General features: G+C 40.4%; 2 protein-coding genes across 5 annotated transcripts; one reads left to right on the top strand and one right to left on the bottom strand.

Annotated features, from left to right (window-relative positions):
* The first annotated feature begins 850 nt into the window (after window positions 1–850).
* melt (melted) lies at window positions 851–10471 on the top strand. 2 transcript variants are annotated; one of them, XM_068292383.1, is made up of 10 exons: window positions 851–1649; window positions 1977–2045; window positions 6658–6821; window positions 6879–7130; window positions 7204–8850; window positions 8912–9149; window positions 9243–9412; window positions 9482–9610; window positions 9671–9952; window positions 10015–10471. In XM_068292383.1, exons 3-10 carry the CDS (start codon window positions 6717–6719, stop codon window positions 10270–10272), a joined length of 3081 nt encoding a protein of 1026 aa, XP_068148484.1. In that variant the 5' UTR covers window positions 851–1649; window positions 1977–2045; window positions 6658–6716; the 3' UTR covers window positions 10273–10471. The 2 variants fall into 2 exon arrangements, with proteins under 2 accessions (XP_068148484.1, XP_068148485.1); XM_068292384.1 differs by lacking the exon at window positions 1977–2045.
* Window positions 10472–12110: 1639 nt separating this feature from the next.
* corn (cornetto) lies at window positions 12111–27176 on the bottom strand. Of its 3 annotated transcripts, XM_068293043.1 has the most exons (9): window positions 27047–27122; window positions 26304–26760; window positions 14993–16937; window positions 14604–14919; window positions 14237–14543; window positions 13966–14166; window positions 13734–13905; window positions 12902–13129; window positions 12111–12845 (listed from the first exon to the last, which is right to left on the bottom strand). In XM_068293043.1, the coding sequence occupies exons 3-9, from the start codon at window positions 16925–16927 to the stop codon at window positions 12549–12551; spliced, it is 3456 nt and encodes a 1151-aa protein (XP_068149144.1). In that variant the 5' UTR covers window positions 16928–16937; window positions 26304–26760; window positions 27047–27122; the 3' UTR covers window positions 12111–12548. The 3 variants fall into 3 exon arrangements, with proteins under 3 accessions (XP_068149144.1, XP_068149143.1, XP_068149145.1); XM_068293042.1 differs by having other exon boundaries at window positions 26304–27176; XM_068293044.1 differs by lacking the exon at window positions 26304–26760 and having other exon boundaries at window positions 27047–27081.
* Window positions 27177–27206: the final 30 nt, after the last annotated feature.

Genomic DNA, 27206 nt, shown 5'->3' with positions numbered 1-27206 from the left:
TAATTGAGATCTTGCACTGATCACGTACGGAAGTGAAGTAAATTAGTGTTGACTATCAAGTAGATTTGGCATTGACCTTGGAGACCCGTTAACACACACACACACACACCCACACCCACACAAAATGCATTATTTGACCAACTTAAATATATATGTATATGTACATATATCCGTTTTGCATGAAGATTTTTCAAACACTTAGCTAAGCCAACAAAATACATAAAATGCGCTAAACAAAAATTTCATTTAGCAACATTCTGAGTGCGTTAGCAACATGTTGCCGCGTTAACATTGAGTCAACAGGTGATTGTTCGTCTGCCCACAATGTTGCTAGCAACAAAACAAAACAGGCCAAACCATGCAAACAAATGAAGGAATAGACACTACAACGACGGGTAGATGTCCTTTAAACATCAGAAAAACTAAACAAAATGTTTTCATATGTAAATTTAGTCTTTTATATATCTAATTGGCATTGGTTTCTGATCTATTCAAGTCCAAGCTAAGAATTCCAGCTAAGTTAGCTCACAACTGAATTCCAATTTGCAGGTTCTTCAAATATTTAAGCTCTTTCTTGTGAGAACTCAAAACCTCATATACCCGTTTCATCTTCTAATACCCTGAACAATAAAGTCTATCACGAATGAGAGCGAGAGAGAGCAAAACGGTGAATGAGAGAGAGAGTGATCACAACTTGATCAGGCAACAGAGAGTGAGAGAGGGAGAGAGAGAGAGAGTAAAAGACCGTTGTTATTGTTGTTGCTGCTGCTGCTGGTGGCGCTGCTGCTGCTGCTGCCGCCGCTGTTGCTGTTGGCTCTGCCATTTCAATTCAGTCTACAAATTGGCCTAAACCTAAACGCGTTTACTTGGGCCATAGCGCGCATGAGTCGTCGGTTAGTCTGCCATATAACAAAAAACAAAAAAACAGCTACATTGCCTCTTCCCCTTGACGTCGACCCCTCTCACACAACCGTGCACCGACCGTTTGCCTGTCTTCACGGTTCGCTCTCAGTGAATGTGTGTGCTTGCTCATATAGCCGTATGTGTGTCTGTGTGTGTGTGTGTGTGTGTGTGTTAACAAAATGTGATTAGCAAAAATACAAAGAAAAAAAAATCTGGCATAGTGAGTGGAAAAAAGGTTGAAAGACATACACATACAAATGTATGTATGTATATGTGTATGTAGATGAAAAAATTAAATGCGACCAAAATTTGCATACAAATCAACAGCAGCACCAACAACAACAAAAGAAAAGCCACAAAACAAAAGGCCAAAAAAAAATGTTTATTCCCTTTAATTTTTGTGCTTTATCGGCAAACAGCAGCAGCAACAATTAAATTAATATTGGAACAACACCCAAAACAAAAATATAAAGAATAAAACAACAACAACAAAATATACAAAAAAAAAGATTGCAGCAACAATAACAACAACAACAAGCTGCCCCCGCTATTTTACCTTTTTCTACCTTTTTGTATCACCTCTGCATGAGAGAGAGCGAGAGCGAGAGAGAGAGAGAGTGGGAGCAACGTAGAGAGAGCGCACAACTTCAACCAGTTCTTGCATTTGTTGTTGTTGTTGTTGTTAGTGCTGCTGGTGAATATGACCAGCTGTCTGCCAGCCAATGCCAATCGACTGATGCAATTCGGTAAGCTTCCCAGACAGAGATGGAGATAGAAAGAGACACCACACAGACACTGGCAAAGTGAAGATGATTTACCGTTAAGCCATCATCTCTAACAAAAAATTTGAATTTTTGATAACTGAAGAAACTATTTGTGTGTGTGTGTGTGTGCGTGTGTGCAAAAATCTCCTTTTCGCGCCTCTTCTCTTCCATCATTAATAAGTTTCACGCGCCGCTCATTTTTCATACAATAAAAATTTGCTTAACTTTTACCGCCCCCCTCCCCCATCAACCGACCCTTCGCTTACCAACAATTCTACCTTTCGTTTGCCTTGTCATACCTCCGAACAGATCGGATTACTGTGTTGATGTGTGTTATGGAAAAACAACAAAAAAAATAAAAAACACCAAGTGATATATGTATGTATAAAAGTTTTTGTGCTTATTTTCTTCTATGCTTTTGGTTCCCACGGCTAAGATTTAGTTATTAGGAATAAACCTTTAATTTTGGCCACAAAATAAATTTGTATATGGATAGAGTAAACATTTCTTAACCTTCGTTGGTAGTTCTCTCTATTGTAGAATCCCCTAGAATCAGTGGTTTTATAGTGATCTACCAATTAAGTACATTTGATCTCTTAAAAAAGTTTTAATACCAACGCTTAGTTTCTTTCAAATAGCTGAACTTGGCTTAGTTCTGCCAAGAACTCCAAGAAAACCAGTGACCCAGTTTCTAGACGAGGTCCCATTAAAAAAAGTTGTAGGGACTTTCAAAAACCTTGACAAAAGGCAAACCTTGATATAGATGGAATGGCAAATGCTACTCCTATATTATTAATCCTATTAGAAATAGTCAACCCAGATTTGTTTCTACATAAGTAGGCAGACAAATAAGACCATTGCCATGCCATCATCATCATCATCATGATCATCACAGTCACGATGATGAACGTTATCTTTAGTGGTCGCAATCTCCTCCCATGGAATAGTGCCTTTTTTAGTCTGCAAATGCGTAGGTTAGCCATAAACATAATGGCAAAACAGAGCCAATATATATATATATATATGTATATAGATATTATATATATATATTGGAAAAACTAGTTTTCTGCCAAGACACACACAAATACTCACTCACTTTGCTTAGCCAAGGTGCAGTTTCAACTTTGCAACAACTTCCAGCTCACGACTCCATTTCTCCATTGCCCCTCCCTCCACCACATCATGCATCCACAGCAGACCCCCCCCCCACGTTTGGTTCTAGACACTTGACGTTCCTTTTTGGCCCAGGTATTTTGTTGTGTTTACTTGTAACTATGACAGCTGTAAAAGAATGCATAAATAGTAATAGAATATCTCTATGTTTCTCTCTCGCTCGTTGTCTCCCTTTCTCGCTTTAAACATAATGGAAAAACTCCAAACATTTCAGATATTTTCAGTATCATAATACACAAACATGATCAATTAAAGAAATTACTTACATGATATCGAAGAGACGAAAGGTTTTTCGAATGAAATGAAAAGAAAACCCTTGCCACATGGCTAACTGACTGTGACTGTGCTTGGCCCTGGCTTAGAGTCTTTGGTTTCTCAATCACTTGATCTTATTAGATTATCATTTCGTTTGAATGTCTTACTCTGATCTGTTCTATCAAGTTCGATAGCTTCATCGAAAGTTATAAAGTCAACCAAATTTTAAGATAAGACATAGATCAAGATAATAAACTGCCTTTCGTCGATATTTCGTTGGCTTAATCTTAACTAAGAGATGTTAGATCTAGAATCATCTCTTTCTTTTTCATTCTCACTCTTTCTCTCTCTCTCTTTCTCAACTCTGACATTTCCTTAGGATAATGAAATGCAAATTAAGAAATCGTGGATGAAATTTTTGGCACTCAATCTACCCCCTTCCATCCCTCTGACGGCGTGCTCCCTCTGTGATCTCGTTCGTCATAGCTGTTCAGCAGTCAGTCATTCAGTCACTCACACACTCAGTCAGTCAGTGGTGTCTCTTTAAACCATAAAATCCGTTTCTTCTCGATCAACTCCAGTCAGCAAACAAACAAACATATGCACATACCTTTACCCCGTACACCTTTTCCCCACTCTGCCTGCCCCCCCCACCCTTCTTGACACTCACACTCTCTCTCTCCCTCTCTGTCTGTCTCTCTCTCTCTTTTAGACACTCTTCACGTCTCGCCACGCACCTCTAGTGTCCAATTCTTTGGCTTTGGCTGTGGCTGTGGCTGTTGCGGTGTGTATTAACCTGCCTCACCGGTTTCGGTTTATGTTTTTTAGCCAACGCCATCATCCATCCATTACTTATATATATCTATCTATATATATATATATATATGTATATATATATATGTATAAACATATGTATATGTGTGTTTCTATTTCTCTTTTAATTTTCTCTCCGTTTGCTGCTGCTGCTGCTGTTGCCTGTTGCTGCTTCTTTATTTATTTTTTAACCAGTTTTTCTGTTGTTGTTATTGTTGCTGCAACCTGAGCGCGAATGAGCCATAAATAACAACAACAACAATCCAGCTCTTTGGGTTAGCCCTGTCCCGATTTCCAGGAAGCAAAACCAAAGCCGCCTCAAAAGCCTCCGAACCGACGACTGTCTGCAAAAACTACAAAGAAAAAAAAACACAAGAAACGAAAAAAAAAACCCCCATATGCCCGGCTGGATTATGCAACTCCTGACAAGAAAAAAATAAAACTTCAAATTTAATAACCGCAACGCCTCTGCACCGCTTCCTTAATGCAGTCGCCTGAGTCCAAGTCCCACTATGAGTGAGGTTTTTTTTTGTCTTTCCTGAGTACCCTAACCACAAACGAGAGGGTTCGTCGTTTCAGTCAACAATTTTGCCCCACAAATGAGGAAGCACATTGATTTATCTATTTGATCACTATATTTTAGTTCACTGTTTCGTTTTTCGTGTCCTTTGATCCTTTGATATCTGTTTTATGCCCCCCAAAAGTATGCAATAGAGAGTTAAGGGATTCGCTTCTTAAAGCACCTTACAAATTTCTGAAAGTCTTGATACAAGCATTTCGTTATTGATAATTTTCCCGAGCTATCTATTGTATATTTTAGGGAAAGAGTTTTCCCCATTTTACATTCTCGCTTTTATTCTGAAGTTCCCAAAGTCTAGCCCCGATATAATCTAAGAATATGTATAGACGTATGAAAAGAAGTGAACTAGTTTTTTATGGCTTCAGTTTTTGCTTTATAATTGCCAAATCTGAAAACTTTAATGGGTTCTGGTCCCTTAAACTAAATTTCTGATAACAAAACTTATCGTTAAATTCAAAACACTTGAAATTTGGCAATAGAAATTATATTCCCTGGATAGATTTGATGTATTTTACGTAAAAGTTGTGTAATTGCAATACAACAGGAACAAAGAAAACAACTCATTTGAAATGTTCTTTCTTAGTTTATTTGATGATCCAAAGAAGAGTATTTGCATGTCAATCACATGACACTCCAAGTTAGTTTGTCTCTGTGTGGTTTTTGCCTTAGAACAGCAGAAAAAAGCAAAACTACCCACACAGAGACAGCAAAAAATGCCATTGCCAGCTAAGCACTTGGCTAATTCCCTTGGCTAATCCCTTTGTGGAATTTCTCTAGTCGTCTAATCAGAATTTAGTTAAAAGTAGAACCAAGTGCAGGTCTCTAGGCACATTGCTATCAAGAGCAGAGCAAACAACAGACAGAGAGGGAGAGAGAATGTTTGCCATGTGTTTTGCCAGAGTTTCAATAGGGAATCCCCACACAAAAAAATGAAACGAAATGAATTTCATTTCAATTAACAAACTGCAAGAAACAAACAAGTGCAGAATCAGTTGAGTATACAAAGAGAGAAACAATAGAAAAACAACGTTGATAAAAATTCTGCAGAGTTCCAGTTAACAGTTTCAAGAGTTTTTACACTTAATACTATTTATTTTTGGGGCCTAAAAACTGAAAAAAGCCAACAATTAGCTGAAAAGTTGATTCCATTGAATTATAATTTGAATGATGATTCAAAAAAAAACACACACTCACAATTCGTTATCATCAACATTTAATGATAAAGTCAACAGAACTAACATTTAATGAAGGACTGCTCTTAAGTATCCTCAAAGTAAAGAAAAATCGAATTTAGCATTGAATTCTCGCAACTTAAATTTGGTATTCATTTTCGTCTTTCAAGTGCATGTCTCTGTGAGAATATTCATTCTATTTCTAGCATTTTTGACAAAAGCAAAAATATTCATTTTGTACTTTTGTTTGTTTGACCTTTAGTCAACCTTGAATTCTGCACAACAATATCTTAAGTCATCTCTCTATGTCTATAGGACTAACAATAAGAAGGGGATTGTATTTGCCCCAAGTATTTATGTATTTAGTGACTTTAAAATATGTATTTCTCTTTCTAGCTAGTTATTTATATAAACGCATCAAGTGCATCTCAGTGCGTTTGAGTGGTGGAGTGGAGTAGAGTTAGCGAAAAGCCCAAAAGGCATGGGTATTCCGGAAAGGGAGCAAATTTGTCAACTGTCTCAATTGCTTAGTGGATCCAGGGGAAAACTCACCCTCTAAAGTATGCAATGGAAAGCCAAATAACGAGATGGAAACGATAGTTGCAAAAGGGATCAAGCGATGGATTGATTATGGCCATTTTGATTTGGAGAAAGGAGCTCATTTAGGCCAGACTCTGTTTGGTTGACCCTATTCAATATTTTTCGTTTCTTCGAGGTTCTTTTCCGTCTTTTTCTTTTGGGGTTTTCGATAAGCAACTATGACGACGCCCCTGGACTTTGCAAATATTTAGTCAAGTAAAAATGGGACTCACATTGGGCGACTTGTTTAGGGGGACTAATTCGATAAGATAAAAACAATTTAATGCCAGCGGCGCCTGAACTTTGGCAATGGGCCAATTCAGTCAGAACTAGCCAAACAAAGCGCATTCTCGGCAATACGGGAGAGAGCACAGCCAACTAGCGAACTAGTATAACTTGAATTCTTCTCTATTTGCAGTGATGATCACAGATGATGCCTCCTGACTCTAGGCCCGGCTAAAATCTTCCTCCTGAACGATGCACGAACTGTTTACTAAAGTGCTGGCCAAGCGCGATTTATCGCGTGCCGGTGACCTATTCTCAGTGCCTGATGCGGATATAGTCAATGATATCACCGAGGTGGTAAGTCCGACTACAAGATCCTTTCTAACGAATCGACTGACTGACTAATTGAATTAGCTCTCCGCGATTGGTCCAATCATTTCGCATGCCGACTATGTGAAAAACAATAATGATCAGAGCGTGGTGGAGATATGCATTACACGGGTTCTCTCCTGCATACGGGAGACGCGTAGCGCCGAGCGTCATTGTTCCGCATTGGTTGATCTCCTCAAGACCTGCCTGCTATGGAATCTACAGCCATCGAATACCACTAAAGAGGAGCCGCCGCATGCCAAGATAGCAGCTGATATTATTTCTAGCATATTTTTAGTAAGTATCTGCAGACAGTGCCCAATGGAAATACATATATCTAACTGGAGTTCATTTTCCGTGTCTCTTGCAGAACTATGATAAAAAAGGACTGATGAAAATTGCATTGCCGATAGCCATACGTTTTCTGCCCAAGGGCAACAAGGAGTTGTCACGTAATTTGGCCAGCTATTTGTCGCTGGCAGCCATCGATTATGCCTATTTGTTGAGTCCACATGTGGATTCGATTATGGAATCCATACTCACTGGGAACTATGGTCTGTTGCGTGTTCTATCGCAAATCTACGAGGTGGCCCCGGAGACAGTGACGCCGCATGCACCGCTCCTGATTTCGTTGCTGCCGCAATGCGATGCACAGGAGCGCATGGCTGTGTTTCAATTGTATCTGTTGATAGTGCAAAAGTCACCGGAAATCCTCGAGTCGTGTGTGCCGCAGTTGTGCGGATTTCTGCATGACAGTGATACCTCGAATACAACCATGCAGATTTTGCTTAAACTGGCCCAGCATTCGCCTCATCTGTTAGTTGACAATTTCGAGCAATTGCGTTTGGCGGCCAAGACAAATCCAGGCACCATTACGCTATGCGCCCAGATAATGACCACATCGGGTCTGGGCAGCAAGGAGACTGCCCAGCAGGCTTTGGATTTCGTCTTGGAACACCTGCCCAGTCAGGCACTGTTGCAACTGGAGGCCACCCGTCTCTGTTCGGCCTATCCAGTGCTGTTCACGGACAAAGTGTTGGCCTGTGTGAGGCAGAAGAATGCGGCGCTTAGCTCCCAGCAGGATGTAGGCGTCGGCGTCGGCGTCAGTGGTGGCAACAAAATCTCCGGTGGCGTAACCATTGTAAGTCTGAACACACCACAGCAGAGTAAGCCAAGTCCTGTGCAAATAGCCACTACTAGCAGTAGTATCACAAATACCACAACAATAGCTGCTACGCCTCCGAGTGTTGTTGCCACCACTGCCAGCAGCAGTCCAGCCACATCGGCAGCAGCGGCGGCAGCAGCAGCCCAACCCATAGCCACATCCACGCCTGCCGCCTCACAATCGTCGTCACAGCACTCGGGTTACACGCGACGCGTCAAGCTAGGTGACTCAAGGAGCACTGGTCGCTTACATCCGGCCAGCAATACCCATAGATCTGTCACCAGATTGAATGTGGCCAGCGGTTCAGTGGGTGGTCTGCACAAGAGTATGACACGTTTGAGTAATTCGCAGATCAATCAGCAACCCAATGGCGGCAATTCAAATGGAAACGTAGTCGTCCAAACGGGGGCCACACCACGCACACCGAGCACGCCCAGCAGCAATCCGCCCGTAACGCCAGTGCCACCGCTAAGCAACAATGTGGTCATCACGGGTCACAATAAACACGGCATACCCGTGACTTCGGGCGGCGTAACCGTTAAAGTGCGTCCCCATTCCCAGGGCCCGTCCACGCTGCTGAATTCCAGTTCGGTTATGATGAAATACAGCACCGATGCCCTGAATCAATCGGTGGGCTCCATTTCGATACCCCAATCCCAGCAGCAGCAACAGCAAACGACGACGACATCCACGACAACGACGACGGGCACACAGCAGCAGCATCAACTGGTGTCGCAACAGAATGCCGTGTCCGTGCACCATGCCTCACCAGCAATGCCCCAAGCCAGCTCCAGTTCGAGCTCCAGCAATGGCAATACCAAATCCGTGATGAAGCTGCCCGTCAATGGAAACGTAAGTCACAAACAGAGGAGCCTTTCTCAACAACTCTGCTTTAATTTATCGTTACTCTCAGAGTGAAGTGATTGTTTCGGGACCCACTACCAATGTGGCGCCAAGACGTAGCGACAATACCAGCCGAACTCTGCTTAATGCCAACAGTGTGATGGACCAACGTATGAGCACCTTTGAGCCCTACCAGATAATGCGTGATCCTGTGCAACAGTTTTGTGAAAAGAACTTCAACTCGATTAAATCTTATATGGATGAAGTATCACAACATTTACCGCCGCCAACACGTTGTAGTATTGAAGGTACAAGTTGTAAACTTTCTTTTGTCGATCTCTAACAATCACATACACACACACACACATGCATCCACACCAAAACACACATCAAACACACAGTTTCTAATGAATTCGCAGAAAGACGAACGAAAAAAGTGGCCAAATTGCACTTTGCCTGCCAAATACGTGGTCCACATTGTCTCTATTCGAAGACATGTTTCACAATGCGCACCCGGAATCCCAAAACCTGGATACATATGATGTTTCTGGACTTTCAAGTGCGACATTTCGTAAGTTTTCGACCCACAAGAGGAATTATTGAGACAATTTATTAACTATTCAAACTCCACTGGACGTAGGTCAAGGAGAAATCTGTGCTAAGCACAAGGGAACCGGGCATAAGTAATCTCAAAAATATATGGCAAATACTTAAATGTGAGAATCGCAGTTTCACCGAGCTGGTGACCAGTCAATTTCCTCAGGTCAAGGTGTGTCTGAAACTTCATGTTCCATCAACTTGATTATAAATATGTCTTAATGATTTATAGGACCGTGAAATATTGGTTAATGAGCTACGCCATTCCGGATTTCTAGATGTTTTCGAGGTCTCCAAGACCGACAAATCGAATCCAAATTGCAATGAACTGGAATATCAATGGGGCTGCTTTTTGTGCAATCATCCGGATAAGGCAGTTGGTTTTCTTAATGGCAGCAATCAGCCCATGATTGAGGGTCAACTGAAAGAGAAGAAGGGCAAATGGCGTCTTTTTCGAAGGTGGCGAACACGTTACTTTACCCTGTCGGGAGCGCATTTATCCTGCAAGGGTTCGGTAAGCAGAAATCAGTCAGTTATATTAGTCAGTTGGTCAATTTGTTGTGAACTCTTTTGCAGAGCGGTGGTGAGAGCATCGATGTGAATCAAATACGTTCGGTTAAAGTGTCGCGGGGTGCACGCAACATACCCAAAGCCTTTGAAATTTTCACCGCCGATCAGACCTTAATACTCAAGCCCAAGGATGGCAAAAATGCTGAGGAATGGGTGCAATGTTTAAGCATTGTTGTGGCTCATTCGCAGGCCCGTGATAATCCCACAGTAAAGACGAATAGCTTGCCAGCCCGCACAATGGGCAGTAGTAAGCCCTCCTTTTGAACCCTCTCCCCCTACCCTCTTTCCCCATCCCCATCCCCAAAACACACACAGACACACACAATTGTGAGATTATTTTGTAAATGATAAAAGACGTTAAAAGACAATCAAGCGGAGGCCGCAGGACACTTATTCTTATACACATATACATATACATACATATATACACATACTATACATATATGGAACAATATTTATATCATATATATACATACATATATATATATATATTGACAGACTTATCTAGACTTGTATGTATGTATACATACGTATGTATTATATCAGCCAATTTTCAAGAAATTTCAAAAATTTTCGCGAAATTGTGTTTATTATTATTATTTTTTTTGTCTTCTATATTTAATTATAGTTGATGTTTTTATTATTATTATAAATATTATTATTATTTTTTTTTTTACATTAAGTTTATGCTTATTTATTGTACGTGTATTATACAAATCGAGCTTGCTTTCATAAATTATACAAGTTGCAGTTTCATTATTACTTTCACACACGATCGGCAGTAAAGCATTATAATACTTAATATTTGAACAATCAACTCGAAACAGGAATGCGAAAGAAAGTGTTTCAACGCCAAATGGAACAAGAGAGTTTAAGTAAGATTAAGGGGGGGAATTCTTATCTGTTCAACCAATAAGTTAATATATTCAAGCTGATTTGGGGCTTATGTATGTAGTATGTATATATGGATCAGTCGAATCGAATGCTATAGCAATCGATTGTAACTGTAAATTCGTATTTAGGGGCATAGAGAAAAAGGTTACAGAATACTTTGATTTCCCTATTCGCCTCTTTCTCTCTCTCTCTTTCTCCACTTCATGCAACTATGACTAAAGGCTTAAGCTCTTTATCTCGCTCATACACCAAGCAAATCAACAGCTGCCTCTGCTGACGTCGACACCTACGCAGACTGCAACCCAATGGCGGAGAAGAAGCGAAAGAACCATCAAGTGGGAGATTTAAAGAGAGAGAAATGCAATTGTCGTTGTTTGTGTGGGAGCATAGAATTAAGCCCGTTTGGATGGGCAGCGGTTACTTTTTGTGGGAGAGAGAGACGGAAAGACGTTTATCTTACGTTCTTTGGAATGTGCGCGGGAATCATGGACAGATCCTGGATGAGCACTGAATCGATACGTACTACGTAAATAGACTTGATATTAAGCGTTTGATCCTCTACCAAAGAACTCTCAATGCACTTTCTCGAAAAAATACAAACGACAAATTAATTTATCTTGATGAGCACAAAAAAAAGCCTTAAACTAAACTAAAGTTATTCTTGGGATAAACTTGATTCTAGCCTAGTTCTACAATGGTTTTAAAAACTCCATAATACTCGTAGGATAGACGGATGAGAAATGAGTAACTACTTTTCCCTTGGTTTCAGTTAAATATTCTATATAATTTTTTAAGATATTCTAGGGCAAGGGTGGGCACGTAGTGGCTCTTTTGGCTCCCGTGGCTCTTTACCGGCAGAGGCTGGGCAGAGAAAAAGGTCATTTTTTGGTCTCGACGCACACAAAAATTTGTGTGTCTCGAGTTTTATGACGGGTCATAAACGACCTTTTTGGGTCGAGCGAGCGATCGTCGTCGAACTTTTAGACAGAGGGACGGCCAAGTACCGAATTTTACGGGGAGGGGGAAAAGGGTCGCGATCTCGAGCTCGCAACTTGTTGGCAAAGGGAGTGAGGGACAAGTAAAAAATAAGGGTTGTTATTGATGAGTGCTCGAGATCGCGACCCTTTTCCCCCTCCCCGTAAAATTCGGTACTTGGCCGTCCCTCTGTCTAAAAGTTGCGAGCTCGAGATCGCGACCCTTTTCCCCCTCCCCGTAAAATTCGGTACTTGGCCGTCCCTCTGTCTAAAAGTTCGACGACGATCGCTCGCTCGACCCAAAAAAGGTCGTTTATGACCCGTCATAAAACTCGAGACACACAAATTTTTGTGTTCGTCGACTCGCAAAAGTGACCTTTTTCTCTGCCCAGCCTCTGCTGCTGATGCTCTGGCTCCCAAGTTAAATTTTCGTGCCCACCCTTGTTCTAGGGCATGGCATTTAACTGTTTCGAGCCTTATTAAGTTGGTTTTTGTTTTTTTTTTTGCAGGACCGGTTCTTGTTTATGTTCTTTTTTCTTCAGATTTAAAAATTTCGGACGCAAACATTTGTAACTAACTACAAGTAAAATATGTAACTTTTTCGATTAGTTAACCATAGTTAGAGAATTAATAACAATCAAATTTTTTAAGTTAGGTTTTCTTTGACACAATTCAAGGCAACTGTGATGATGATTTTGATGATGAAACCACATCGACATCGACATCGGCATCGGCATCGAGATTAGGAGGATTGCCATTGCCATTGCCATTCATTGTATTGGCATTGTCATTGTGATCGGGTTCCAGCAATTGTGACCAATTGGCATTGAGGCGAACAATTTCCATATCCTGTCTGAGTTGATGCAGTGTCTCGGGCAAATCATTGTCATTTAGAATACGAGTAACGTTTTCCAACTGATTGGCATAGATGCGTAAACGTTCCACATTGTTTTGCGGCAGAGATGTCAACTAGATTAGAGATAAAGGTTTAGTTAAGAGAGAGAATTAGCTATCGGTCTACATACCTCTTGGCTTCCATGAATCTGCTGTAGATATTTACTGATACGTTTATCGTTTAGTTGGCCACCAGTTTGCCACATTTTCAATAGGTTCAATATACCCAATATGTCACCCTGGTCGGGTTCCTTTTGTTGCGGCGACAGCAAGTGCATGGGAGGGAATTCCGTTGTGGGTGATAATTTCTTATAGCTGCTGCATAGAGTGCTCAATGTGCAGATGTCCTCATTGAGACGCTGTCCGGGATTAGTTAGTAGTAGTTGGTGGGTAAATACGATAGTTTTTTGGATAAATCATTTTAAACGAAATAGTGCTTTTTTATACGTGATTTGTGACTGTAGTTGTTGTTGTTGTTGTTGAAGATCGATTATTCGATTGTTGAAGATCGATTATTCGGTTGAATGAGAAATGAATAATTGATTAAATGAATGAATGAATGTATGAAAACTTTTTACAATGTATGAACAATGAATTATAATATAATTTTGTATAAAGAGCAAAACAAAAAGTATGTGACAAAATCATAAGATTAAAGGTGATTTGTTTTATTTTGTTTAAATTAAAAATTACATCTACAATCAATTTGTATAAATCATAAATCGCAAACGTGTATATAACATATGCAAACATATATCTAAATCATAACGAGATATATATAGAAATGTCTTCGAAGGCTCTGTTCTCTCTCTCACACACAAACAACAAAAACAAAAAAATAAATAAATATATACATACATATGTATATATATATATAGAATGGTGACAAAAAAATGTATATAAATGGACAAAAAATTGGAAACAGATTTCGCATGTATGTCGAGTTGCAGTCTAAAACCTTACATCGATCTCATTGCGATGACGTTGCATTTCTGATTTTGCTGTGCTAAGATCATTGCCCTTGATCATTAGCTCTTGTGTGGCATCCATAAGCTCATCTTGCAACTTGAGATTAACGTCTTCCAAGTCCTTGAGCTTCTCCAGCATATCTTCCTTATGCTGTTGTAGTTTGTTTCTGCCAAAACGAGAACAATTAAATAGGAACTAATTTGGATTTGGTAAGACTTGGACTTACTTGTCTACAATCAATTGTTGTATGCAATTATCGTTATCCAATTGAACCAGTCTCAAAACCTTAAGCAACTTGGTTACCAGAGTATCCACTTCAATGACCTGATCCACAACTGCTTGAGCAGTGCTATATTCCATCAGCGATGGCAACTCGGCCAAAGAGTCATGACAGCTGAGATCCTCTGTGTTACATTGGTCTCGTGGACTATCGCAATGGGAAGTGATATGTTTGAGTCAAAAATATATGTTTATCCCGTAAAGTATGCTACACTTACTTCATGGTTAGTCCATTGAATTTATTTATATGCAATTCCATTTGCTGGCGATTCGTTATGGCCTGGGATAGTTGTTGCAGTGAATCATCTCCTGCACCCACTCCTCCTCCGCCTCCTCCGTTATGAAGATGACTACTTTGACTCATCAGTTCTGTGGGCAATTCAATTTGAGAGATCATGCCCGTGCAGGAGGATACCATATTATGTGAATGTGAATCTGGTTGTATAACATCCTCCAATACATTGTCCATCATCAACAGGCAAGGTTCTGTCTCCGAGTCCAACATCTCAGTTGAATCGGAATCATCTAAAATAGAATTCAATCAATTATCAAGAGGAATTCTTGTCAAACAGCCAGTTAACATACCACCATTGCCATTGTGTTGGTTCAGATCATGACTGTTGGTCAATGTGGTCATAGTCTGCGACGTTCCAGCGGTTCCACCTTGACGCTTGCCAGCCTGTCGCAGCGAGAGACGTTTACCCGAATGGGTGGTCGCCTGACGTATGGCTCCAATGACAGCAGCTATAAAGGATTGATTGCGTTGTGGTGACAACGAACCATCACTGGCCAGCATTAAGGTGGCACCAGTTGTGGCCGCATTCAATGGCAGATCCAAACCATTGGGTCGTTGAACTTGTTCGTTTTCGACAGCCAACGATTCTGTCTGGAAACGTATGTCCTAGAAAAAAAACGAAACAAAGAATATATCATTAGTCAGCAGTAGGATGAAGAGAGTTTTACTCAGTGCTCACCTCTAGATCTTGTTCGGAAATGCTGTAGGAGTAGACCAGCTGCTCGACAAGGCCATCCAGACGTGAATGCAGGCCAGCCAATGCTGTGGAAGCTCCAGCAACTGAGGCATTCTGTTGATGGATCAATTCCTTAGATTTGGTCTCCAAGGCGGCATATTTGGTTTGAAGTAAACGATTCTCTTGGCGCCTCTGCTCATTGAGACGCACCAAATGGCGGCATTCATCACGCAATACCTTGGCCTCTTCCTCCCGATTGGCCAACTGGGCTTTCATTGCCTGATGCTCGACTTCCAATTCACGTAGAGCATCACATTGGGCGGCCTTCTCATGCTGTAGGAAATCTTGCAATTCACTCGATTCCAATTCAATGGCAGCCTTCTCCTGCAACAGCAGCTGCTGTGTGGCCAAGGAGCGACGCATTTCCATTTGCAGGGCTCGACACATGGCTCTCAGTTGGCCGATTTCCTGTTGCCGTTCGAATAACTCGTGTCCGCTCATCTGAATTTGGGATTCCAACATCAGGAGACTATCATGGCCATCGTTACTGTCCTCGGAAGTGGGTGTACCAGCACTGGCGCTGACTACTCGAGCCAATTCCAACATGCCCATCACACGTTCGGTATTCAAATGCAATTCCTGTTGCATGGCTAGCTTCTCTTCCCTCTCGCGCTGCAATTTGCCACTCAATTGACGAACTTCTTGACGCAGCTGTTCGATGTCGAAATCCCGTTGATCTGGTTCAGCCTGGGTACATTGATCTTTTTGCTCGACAGCCTCGACAGAACGAGTTTGTAGAAGACCTCCACCCAAAACCAAGTCCAAATCGTCGCTTGTTAAGGCCGTTTGTACCGATGTCTCGTGATAGATCCGAGTTCTGGGTTGTAGCTGTTGGGGACGTCGCAATGAGTTCACCTTGGCGGTGACTGGAGCCAGGCTTCTTCTGGTAGAAGTGGTGGGTACTACCATAACCGATGCACTCATCCGAGCATCTATGGCACCCGCACGACTAATGGAGTTGCTGCGCGACAAACGGCCTCCTCCTCCGCCAGTTAAATCTTCAACCGATTGCTGTTTACGTCGTCGCGGTAGTGTACCACCCGGAGCTGGACTATTTCTACCCTTACCGGCGCCGGCTCCACCGCCTCCCCGACTATTGACCATTACATCTGGAGTCACTGACATGCCACGACGAGCCGATGACCCACGATTGGCCGGCCAGCGATTGTCATTATCGGAGGGGGTTCCCGGAGTTCTAGCCCGACTCAGTGACGGAGTTCTCTGCACTTGTGTCAAACGCTGCACTGATTGGGCGCGATTCAATGCACTTGGCAAAGTATCTGGTTTCTGTGGGCGTGCCATACGCGATGGAGTCAACGAGGAACTGGGCACACGAAACGAGGATGTTGTCGTTAGCCTTGATGTCGACTTGTCTCTCGGTGTGAGCGGTGTCATCGGAGCTGCCGGACTGTTCCTGGGCAAACTGGCTGCCCTCTTCAATTGGGCAGCCATACGATTATTACGTTCCGTTTCTTGTCTATTTGTTTTTCCCGTTGGCGTGGTTGTTATTACTGACTTCTGATCTGAATCTGGTTCGAACATGGCAACCTTCTTTTTCACAGTGCCACCACCACCGTTTGGACGTCTGTTTGGTGTGGTGGTCTCCACTTTCAGTTCGCAACTGTCGTAGATTTCCTCGAGGCCATTGCTACTGGTGTAACCACCACTGGTGCTACTCAGACCACGCTGCAGTGTGACACGGGAGAGGCAACAACTGCTACTGGTGGCCACATCCAAGCCACTGTCACTGCCATCACAATTGTTGCCCGACGGGGTGATGACCTCGGTTAGCTCCATCGATGCCAAACAAGAGACCAATTGCTCCTGTTCCATAACCAATTGTTGATCCTCAGCCATCTCGAACAGAGTTGCGGACATGGCAGATCACCTAGAACGCCAAGACAAAACAAGAAAAAACAACAACGAGAGCCAATGAGATTAGCAAGTGATTCACATTCGTATAGTGGGTCGACCCAAATTTTTAGTGCGTATTTTTAAGTTTTGCCTGGCATTTGGATCACTTTGCTTTGTACACGCGCCAACGACCTTTTCCCGCAGGCAAAAAATAAACTAAAATACATACACTCGCCGAAAAAATGCTCAGGTATTCCTTCTTGGATTAACTTCACTCAGCAAGACCCACATAAATGCATATTTCACTTTGTTGTTGTTGTTTTTGCAAGTGCATTTCCCTTTTTATTATGGCTTTTACGGTCAAGTTGCATTTCCGTTGAACAAATGGTCATTTCTCATAGTAGTCAAAAGTTTTGATTGACTTGAACTAGTTCATTTGGGCGAGAAGTCGGCACAGCACCTGCATTTCCACCTGCTAAGCTAAAAAATTATGATCAGGCACAACCAGAACAACAACAACAACTCAGAGTTCTCATTATGTCTCCTCCTTCTCATCATCATCATCATAATCTAGTTGGCTGACTTGCCAGAAAAGCAGCATTTTTACATATGTACATATTTAAAGAAAATTTTATAACTTGTGCCTGTGGCACATTGACCCAAACTCTTTGTGAAAAACTTTCAAAACAAAAAAATAACCGAAAAACATTCGCATCCAATTTGATATGCCGCATTGTTGTCCCATAGATAGAAAGATACAGAGACAGGGAGACAGAGGAGTCAAGATTCGTTTCGCAGTTGCCACTATACATCATAGATTCATCATATTTTATATACTTTTACTTATATGAGAAGAGATAACACTTGTGTTAGGGTATTGAAATACGGGTATTTCGGCATTATCACACACCAGACTTTTTAAAGAAACTTTCATTCTTCTTTTCGCTTTTTAAATAATTACAGCTTTTGTGGGGAAAAATCGATCCATTAGGCGAATTATCTTTCATGTGATCTCTGCAGTGATGACTTAACTCAAGTCACTTAAATACATGTTGGTTTAGGTATTCAAAAGTGAAACATCATTATCCACTAAGATAAGCTACTTCTAACGAAATACCTTCCCCATCTGTGAACTACTTTTAATTGAACCCTCAAAATCTTCATCATGGAACCTAAAGATCTTCTTCATCTATTCTCTAATAGTATAAAGCTAGGAATAGGTTTTTGTTCTATCTGAGATCTGCACTAATATCTTTATCTTATTCATGGATGATAAACAAAGAAATAATGAAATTCTAGATTGACCTTGGATCTAATCAGTTATTACCCGATGTCATTTAATAAATATTGAGTTAATTGTAGTCCAGAACAGTTCTTGAACTTTGAATTCTAGCCTTTAGGATTTATCCTCTCTCAAGAACGAATTCTTGATTGGAAAGAGTATCTGTGAGTCTAATATTTATCAATTGTTACCCTTTTTCATTTATGCACACATCATTAGTGTCATGTTTGCTGTGTTATGCGATCTCCCAAAGATTTGCCGAACAAAAAATGTTGAATTTTGCTTTTTTTTGGAGAAGATTTCATCACAACTTTTTGTTGTTGACTGACTGAAAGTAAGGGCAAAAAAAAAGGTAGATAGATACTATACATAATGAAGCTGCTCCAGTTTTGCAGTTAATTGGAAGTAAATTACTTTATATTGTTCGAATACAGAAAAAAAAAAGAAAATAAGTATTCATATTTACTCGTACACACAGAGAGGGCAGCATGTGGCAGGCGTAAAAACCAGTTAACCCGGTTATATCCTGGACAGAATGGAACGACCTTGGTTAGAATATGTTAAAGGCTGAAAAATTGATGCTTGAGTTGACTTTAGAGATACAATTTTCCCTCCATACAAAGAGAATGATGCTTAAGAATATGCTAGACCGCCAGACAAGAGGTCTAATGAAGGGCACTCTTGGAAAAGCGCGCATTGAGGATGAGATTCGCCCTCTTGAGGCGACTCTTGGCGGCTTGGGACACAAGATACATACATATGTATCTGTATATGTATGTACATATATGCATGGCGACAGACATTGAGGCGCGAATGAAGTTGTCGCAGCTTATCTTATACGCCAATTGATGGCCCTGACAGTGAAAAAAGCAGGCAAAGACAGACATTGAGAGAGAGAGAAAAACTCGTTTCAAGGCGTCTTATCGAGCGATGTCTGGCTGGCTCTACTCCGAAGAATGAAGTAGCAAATAAACCGGAACTGACGTTGCATATTTTAAGCATCTACTCCCATCTCTCTCTCTTTCTCTCTGTGTCTGTGCAGCAGCTGCAGTGGCTGCAACACCCACAACGGTAGCCCATCCTATTCTCTCTCTCTCTCCCTACAAACCCTTTTTAATGACATTCGTCGTTATGGTACATTAACTTCAATCAATGAAAAGCTCTTCTTTCTCTATGTTTTCCCTCAAGCCAGCAGTTACTGTTGTCCCTCCTCTGCATTTTGCGCCTAATTCGATTAAAGACCAAGCTTGACAGAGCAAAAATAAGAGACAAAGCCAAAAGCAAGTTAATTACAGCAGTAACATCAACAACAGCAACAACAACAAATAGCAAATTGTCCATCATAGATGTGAGAAAATGAGAAAGAGTCGAGCGTCGAGCGCCAAGCTTGGTTTGCCACTAATTCCAACATGAAGCGACAATTATAGGAAAACAGACGCCAGAGAAAGACTCGACGACTTAACTTAACTTGACTCTAGCCCGTCTAGTCTTCACTCGGTCTTCGAACCATATAGTTCGATGGCCAGATAATATACTGCTCCATAGGGAACATTTTGGGAAGGGGGGAAAAAGGCATCATTAAAAGTCGCTCATCATCTTTCATCTCTCTCTCTCTCCAATCAAAGGGTTTGGATTTGAAAGAGCCATTTGATTAGCTCATTCTGATCAGTAAAATGATCTTATAAGCAATTAAATTATTTTTTGATAGCAGAGATAAAAAGATAAAATCGGAATGAATGTATGTATATTCAAATATACTCAAAAGATTGCTCAGCTCATTTTTCCAAAGTAATTCAGAAATTTATTATTTATTTATTTCAGTCTTGAAATTTTATTTACTAATGTTTAGACAACATTCACTTGAAATTGGAGTGGAATGAAACCTTTATCTAATGTCCATATGGCACAGCTGGTGGAGTTTTGCCTCTTGCTCCTCGTCGACGTCTCATCCCAGATCAGATCGAACTTGTTTCGCTGTTTCCGAATTGAAACTTCTACATTGACCATATGCTACTTTTACATACATACATACATATTTACATATGTATACATTATCCATATGTACATACATACATACATCAAATTTTATTTATGCGATCCGCTTTGCTCCAGCTCTATTCATTCCAACTCCTTAGGCTTAGGGCATATGCTGATGGATGCGTTAAAGGGGAGAAAGAGAGAGAGAGAGAGAGAGAGAGACAAATTGGAGAACTGGGAACTGGGAGAACTGTGAAAATGCGAAAGAGGGAAATCCATTCACTTGCATAAATTTCTCTCATCTCATTGTTGTTGCTGTTTTGTGTCGGTTGCATTGAAAACAATTTAGTTCCAATTTCAACAATTTATTTTCTGCTGCTCTGCTTAAGAGAGAGTGAGTGAGTGACTGAGTGGGGATAACCCCCCCAAAGCTGATTTGCTATAGTTCCCATGAACATACATGCTTATATAGCTATCTATATAGTGGATATATAGAGCTTAATTTATATGGCAGACTGCTTTTAATTGATGGGCAAGCTCAATGAACAGGTGGACAATTCGGTTATGGGTTATGGCGCTGCTATGCGATATGGGCGGATTTTTGTGTGACACGCCCCAAATGGCGGACACTCCTTGTTGTCAAATGTTTTCAAAGCACTTCCTGTCCCCTACCCTACCCCTCCCACACACACACACACGCGAAATGAAACTCAACTCAAATGAAGTGAAGCACTTGTTTTTTGTGCGCTGCGAATTACAATCGAGTTGTAGCATAGCTAGCCCGCATCTGCCTCTGCCCGCCGTTGCCCCTTAGCCACTACACCCCTTGGCACACTATCCCCCCTCTCTGAAGACCAAAAACTTCACAGTTATAATGAGTTGCAGTTGCAAGTTGTGCGCACCCAGTTTATGTTTGTTTGTATGTATCCGTTTCCTTCACTCCTCACTCTGTCTTTTTCTCTCTCTCTGTCTCTCTGTGGGGAAGATGGGGACAAATGACGACGATGCCAATTGAAAATTCTGTGCACTGAGTTCTCTTTGATACCCATTAATTCAAATGAGTAAGAGACACCATCGAGCCAAGCAGGAAATGCATATGCATAATTAGAAATACGAAAAAAATAGGCATAATAACTGAGAAACTGTTATACATAGGCCATGCAACTGTTATACGGCTGTTATACAAGTGTTATATGACTGTTATACCAAAAGATTTGTTAACAAGTTCTAAAAATCAACTTGACTTGTTCATTGTTAAAAAGAAATACTGTTATAAACTGTTATAATTTGCAAACACTTCATATATAGACCATTGCACAGATTATTATACGACCATTTTCATTATATAATGGATGAATGGGTATAACTCAAGTCGGCTGAAGTTTATAATTGAAATGTAACAATCTGAAAATATTATTTGGTGAGATAGGAACAAGAGGGATAGATTTTAGACCGAACGAGAGAGAGAGAGAGAGAGAGAGTACTAAAAGGAGAAGCAGGAGAAAAGTTTTGGGGATTGTGGGGTAAGAGCCACAGCTCTTTGACTCTTCCGGGTTTACTTTTGTTACTTGTTTTTTCCTCCAATGCTTCTTCTTATTCTTTTTCATTGGGTTTTTGGTGTTGCACCTGCCGACTTAGCGCACATTATGCCTTTGGCATGAAACGGTCGACTGGGGACAGGTGGGTTGGTGGGGCGGGGGGGAATGGTAGGCGTTGGTAATAGGAAAATTCTAAGCATGATTTTCTAATTTTTAGCCGATTCTATTACTGCTGCTCCTCCCCATCCCCCCACTCGCTCTGTATTTATCTTTTTCTCATAACAGTTTCAATTTGTTTGTTAGACCGAAGCGGGGAAATGGCATGGATAAGCGGAGGCAATAGCTGCTCCTCCTCCTCCAACTCCGTCTGCGTCGTGTTTAATGAATCAAACAAAAACAACAACACACAGAAAAAAAAAAGAATAAACATGATAGCCATTTAGAGAGAAGGAGGAGAGCGGCTAAGAAGAGGGAAAAGGTTGTGCAAGGGGTGTACACGAGGAGTGGCATGGGCGGCAGCTAGGAGGCGGGCCTGGGCAAGGCGTCTAATGTTGCCAGCTGGCTGTCACGAATGCGGCTTTTGGGAATCAGACGGCCCAACAACATCCAACACAATCAAAATAACAGGAAGAATCGTCCAACTGAATCGACTTGAAGTTTTTCATTTTTAGTATATATTTTGTGTTGGGTTTTTCATTTTTTTTTTTTTTTGAAGTTTGCCTCCGGTGAACTGTTGTTGATTTAACTGTTTTTTTTGTTGTTGTTGTTGCTGCTTAAAACAATTTTTCGGCGGCAACTGAACAAGCACGCAAAGGTTTTATTTTGCATTTGGAGTTACGGAAAAGTTGGAAAAGTCGAAAAATGAGGCTAAATTGCATCTAATCGGATTCGTTCATGCCACCAGAATGGGGCAAACTAATCAAAACGTCAGAACACTGTATGCAGAAGGAGGTTTATATGTACATATGTATATATTGATTTAAGATCTAACTGGGTTATCCTTTTAGATTTTGACACATTATTTCATATCCTATCACATCATACCATCAAATCCTATTGTAACTTTATTATATTCCATCATGAAATATTGTTTGAAATGCTCTTCTGTCGAACCTTTTGATATCCTTACATATTCATATTATTTCCTATGACATCATTTAAATGTACTATAATACTTGAATAATCATGCTATATATCTCATCGCCCATCACGTGTATATTCCTCATTTTAAAGTTCCAAAGGAACCTCCTAGAAATCCTTTTCATTGGGTATATCGATCACTCAATGCCCTGTGCAGATTATAACTCATTTCAGTCTAACAAATCTATTCTGATCTGGTCTTTTGCTTGTGTTTTGCAGCTCTGCTTTAAATTGGCTAAATCATTGAAACTGTTTCTCGAAATAGATCATACATACAAACATATGTATGTATATATTTTACCGATTTAATGACCCCAACATTATCCGTTGCTGCGAAAAGAACAAACTAAAAAGAAACCGAGCCGAGCCGAGGGACAAAAAGAGGGCAAAAAAGCAAGAGACAGAGTGAAATCAAAGAACATGTGTGGCTATTTTTTTGCCGCTGCTGCTGCTGCTTCTTCTGTTTCTTGTTAGTTTTCTTAAGCCGATGAGGGCGTTCATTGGCCTGGTCCAAAAAACAACGAAGCAAATATACTTGGAGGAAGAAAACCAAACTAAACCGGAATGAAAATGATGACTATTGCATTTATTTCTCTATATAACTATGTACATCTTTCTCTATCCCTCCATCTCTATCTCTTTTGCTCTGTTACCTTTTTTTTCTTTTCTTTGGCCGCCCTCTGTACTCTTTCTCTGATTTAATTAACAACTCATTGCGTTGGCAATTACGCCAACTACTAAAAAAAATAAAATTATTTGTCATCTAGACCAGAGAAAGTCTCTCTCTCTCTCTCTTACTTGGATGGAACCCCGAAAAAGTCTTTGGTAACATTAAATAAACTTTTAGTAGGTCTTTTTTGCTCCGTTGTTGTTATTTTGTTTTTATAACTATCTACTATATATAGTGTATATACGTATATAGTATAGTTTATAGCTCGAACTGGATTTATGATGAGCGTACTTCACGCTTGGCAGAGCAAAAGCTTCGGCATGTGCCACATGACACTCTCTAAACGTAAAAAAAAAAGTGGAGAGTGTACAAATGAGGGGGTTGGGGTTGGGGGTGGGGGTAGGGGGCCTGCATGGCATGACTTGCTCTTGACCATTGACCAGACTTACGAAGTTGGTAAGGCAAAAAAGTGGAAAGCATTGTAGAAACTTGAGCAAAAATTCAAAATGACAATGGCAAGAATGAAACGAGAAGAAAAAGATAAAGGGAAGAGAAGCGGGGGGCGGCAGGCTAAGTTTATTCAGCCGCCTTTTTGTCTCGCCTGAGAGCCTCAGCTCATTGTCAAAGGCCTCATAAAATTAAAAAAAAAAATTCATGCCTCAAGAACTTTTGGCAAGCTGCAAACTTAAGCCAAGCCAAACCTCACCCCAACCCCCCAGGAAATGCAATCCCTTTCATCCTTTTGTTGAACGTAAAATGATATGAAACCTTGTCTTCAAAACCCAAAGAAACTGACCTTGAATAAACGGACCCAGACCCAGACCCATAACAAATTGAACATCTATAAACAAAATGACAGGCAAAGAGTGAAACGGAGAGGAGCAGGGGAATATGCATCGATTTGTTAAAGTTCACACACTTGCCAAAACTTGTTTATCATAACAATAAATTATACATGTACATGTGTATATGTATATTAATAAAATGCCAAAACCCCTCTTCTTATCGGCCCTCTGTTTCTTTCGATAAGCCTCGCTAAAAATGTCTTTGCCAACAACAAAATCAAAGTGTTTGAGTATGTGTATGTGTACATTATAAATGCATTTAGCAAAAAAAATACAACAGTGGGTTAATTTGCCATCGTGCCGATAAGACTTTATCAATCGAAAGACTTCCTCAGAAAAATTCAACAATGCGTCAGAAAATAATAGAAAAAAGTGAAAGAATTAAAAATAAAAGAGGAAAAATCACAACAAAGTTGTCAAGCTCAGATTAAGCTATTTAAACATTAAAGAAATTAAACATTAAACTAACAAAAACACTTAAAACTAAAGGAAATTATATTAAAGGCAAGACGAGTTTGAAAATAAATTTTAATAATAATAATTAGACCTTGTGACTCTAAGAGAACTTCATAAATTAAAAAAAGTTTATGGCGTTATGTCTAATATCAGAGGAAAGTTTATATAAACAACTATATTTAATATAGTTTAAATAAAAAAGAGTTTAATAAACTTCAAAAGTTGTCCACATTAAATTTTTAAGCCACTCGTTATGCCGAATAGTTAAGTACCCACAAATAGATAACAACAATTACTTGGGAAAACTAAGGAATTCGAGGAATAAGGCTAATGGCTTTATGATCCTTATGGTACAACATGTCGCACTCATCAATTTAGACCTTGTCCTTTTGTGATAATCTTGAAATTAAGAGGACATAGACATCGAAAAGTTTGCATAATGGTTTGCAAGTACAAAAAGGACTAAGAAAAATGAAAAGGTTTAGTTGTTCATCCTTTCTCGATAATGTTTGTTGGAACATTTTAGTTCCAATCAATTTTTTAATGGGTAATCTGAGTTTCATATAAGACGCAAGTTGGCAAAGTTGGAAAGTAAGTTTAGTTTTGATCAGTTAATCTTACAAAAAGGCGGAAACAGTTTTTTTAATTGAAACTTTAATTAACATTTTCCTGAAGTTTTGCTGTCTTTGAACCAGCGCAAGCATCGCAAATGGAAATTTGTCGCATTATGTGAGAGAGATACAATAACGGACAGCGCCGTGTCCGCTCCATCATCATAATCATCAGCTCGACAACATCATCAGCTACCTCATGAATAAATATGGTAATAATAACTAGGCCATCTAAATACGAGTCGTCACTTGTCGGGGAGAGAATGTGAGTGGAGTGGAGGGGGGCTGATTGTGTTTTGTAAGTAAATTGATTGACTGACATTAAATTGCAGTCTTCCTGATTTTTGCTAACAAAATCGATTATGGCTAAAGTCATGCAAAGTGAAGCGAAATGAAATGAAATTACCTTTTACCACTCGCTCTCGCACTCCTCTTCCAAACACCAAGACCTCTACACAGGGGTATAATGCCCCATTTTTCATCACTTGGTTTAGAAAAGAAACTGATTCAAAGAAACCCTTTCTTTGGAACGAAAATGGTTCGGGGTGGGGTAATTTGAGCCTTAACTCAATATGGATAATTGAAATTGTAGTGTATACTCTGGCCTAAGATGCGCTTTGGTGGTAGGGTATTTGGCAAATGTCTGACCTTTGGGTTAAAAGAGCTTAACCGTTAGCCATTGTCATCATCATCATCATCATCATCATGAAGGCGACACCACCAGAAAGTGACGACGCCAAACCGCAAATAGACTCCTTCTCCTCCTCCATCATCATCTCCTCCGCCTGCCTGCATAGCACCTCCTTCTGGTCGATAACAACTTTCTATCCGCAACATTTTTTTCTTTTCTGATATTTTTTTTTTTTTTTTTTTAAACTCACCCACAGAGAAGCGACAGCGGCAGCAGCCGTCAAAGTTGTTTGTTTGGTTTGTTGTTGTTGTTGTTGCTGTGATGTTGTGTTCCTTGGGATTCGATTTTGGAATTGAAATTGGAGGAGCAAATGTCAGAGGGTATAGAGCATTCTTTCCCTCTCTCTATCTCTCTCTGTGGTATTGTGTTTATTATTTTTGTTGCTCCCGCTGAGTGTGCAAAAAAAATGGACGGCAACTTTTTTGCAATAACAATTTTGTTTTTTCGGTTTGTGCAAATTGAAAGATCAAACAATGTTTTTTTAGTCAGAGAGACAGAGAGAAGCTATGCGCATTATTCTTCTTTCTTTTTGCTCGGAGTTTGCAGAGTTGGGCAGGGCCCGTGGCAGAGGCAGCTGCAGGCAGCTGGTCCTTTATCCCCCTGATCGTTCGTCCTTTTTCGTGTGTTTTCTGCTCTGTTTCGTTTACCTAACACAAAATGGTTTTTATTTGTATTTGTACTCCTAGGCAGGACCTTAATTTTATCCCTCTCATGCACACACACACACACGCACAACTTTTGTGGAAGGAAAAATCGATGACAATTGTCTTTTTGTTTTTGCAATTTCAAATTCAATTTGCCTCCCGGAGGTCGGCTTCAACTTTGCACTTTTAGTTTAAACGCTGCTAAAGGCAGCCAAATTATTATATTTATCTAGATGGCAATTCATTCACTTTCGTCGCTTTAAAACGCACACAAAAAATAAACCCGAACCTTTCAATCATCAACTTGCAGGCGGCGGAAACGGAGCAAACAAAAAAAAAAAAGAAGGAACCGAACGACGCGCGCCCACACCAATTTACAAATTTACAAACCGACCGCACACAACCGCGCACCACGAAAACAAAAACAACAATGATACATGACAGCCAGT

This window comes from Drosophila tropicalis, unplaced genomic scaffold, assembly GCF_018151085.1.
Source record: "Drosophila tropicalis isolate 14030-0801.00 unplaced genomic scaffold, ASM1815108v1 contig_694, whole genome shotgun sequence".
In the NCBI taxonomy this organism is placed as follows: Eukaryota; Metazoa; Arthropoda; class Insecta; order Diptera; family Drosophilidae; genus Drosophila; species Drosophila tropicalis.
Note: the sequence above shows the minus strand (reverse complement) of the source record. Positions and strands in the feature narration are given on the sequence as shown.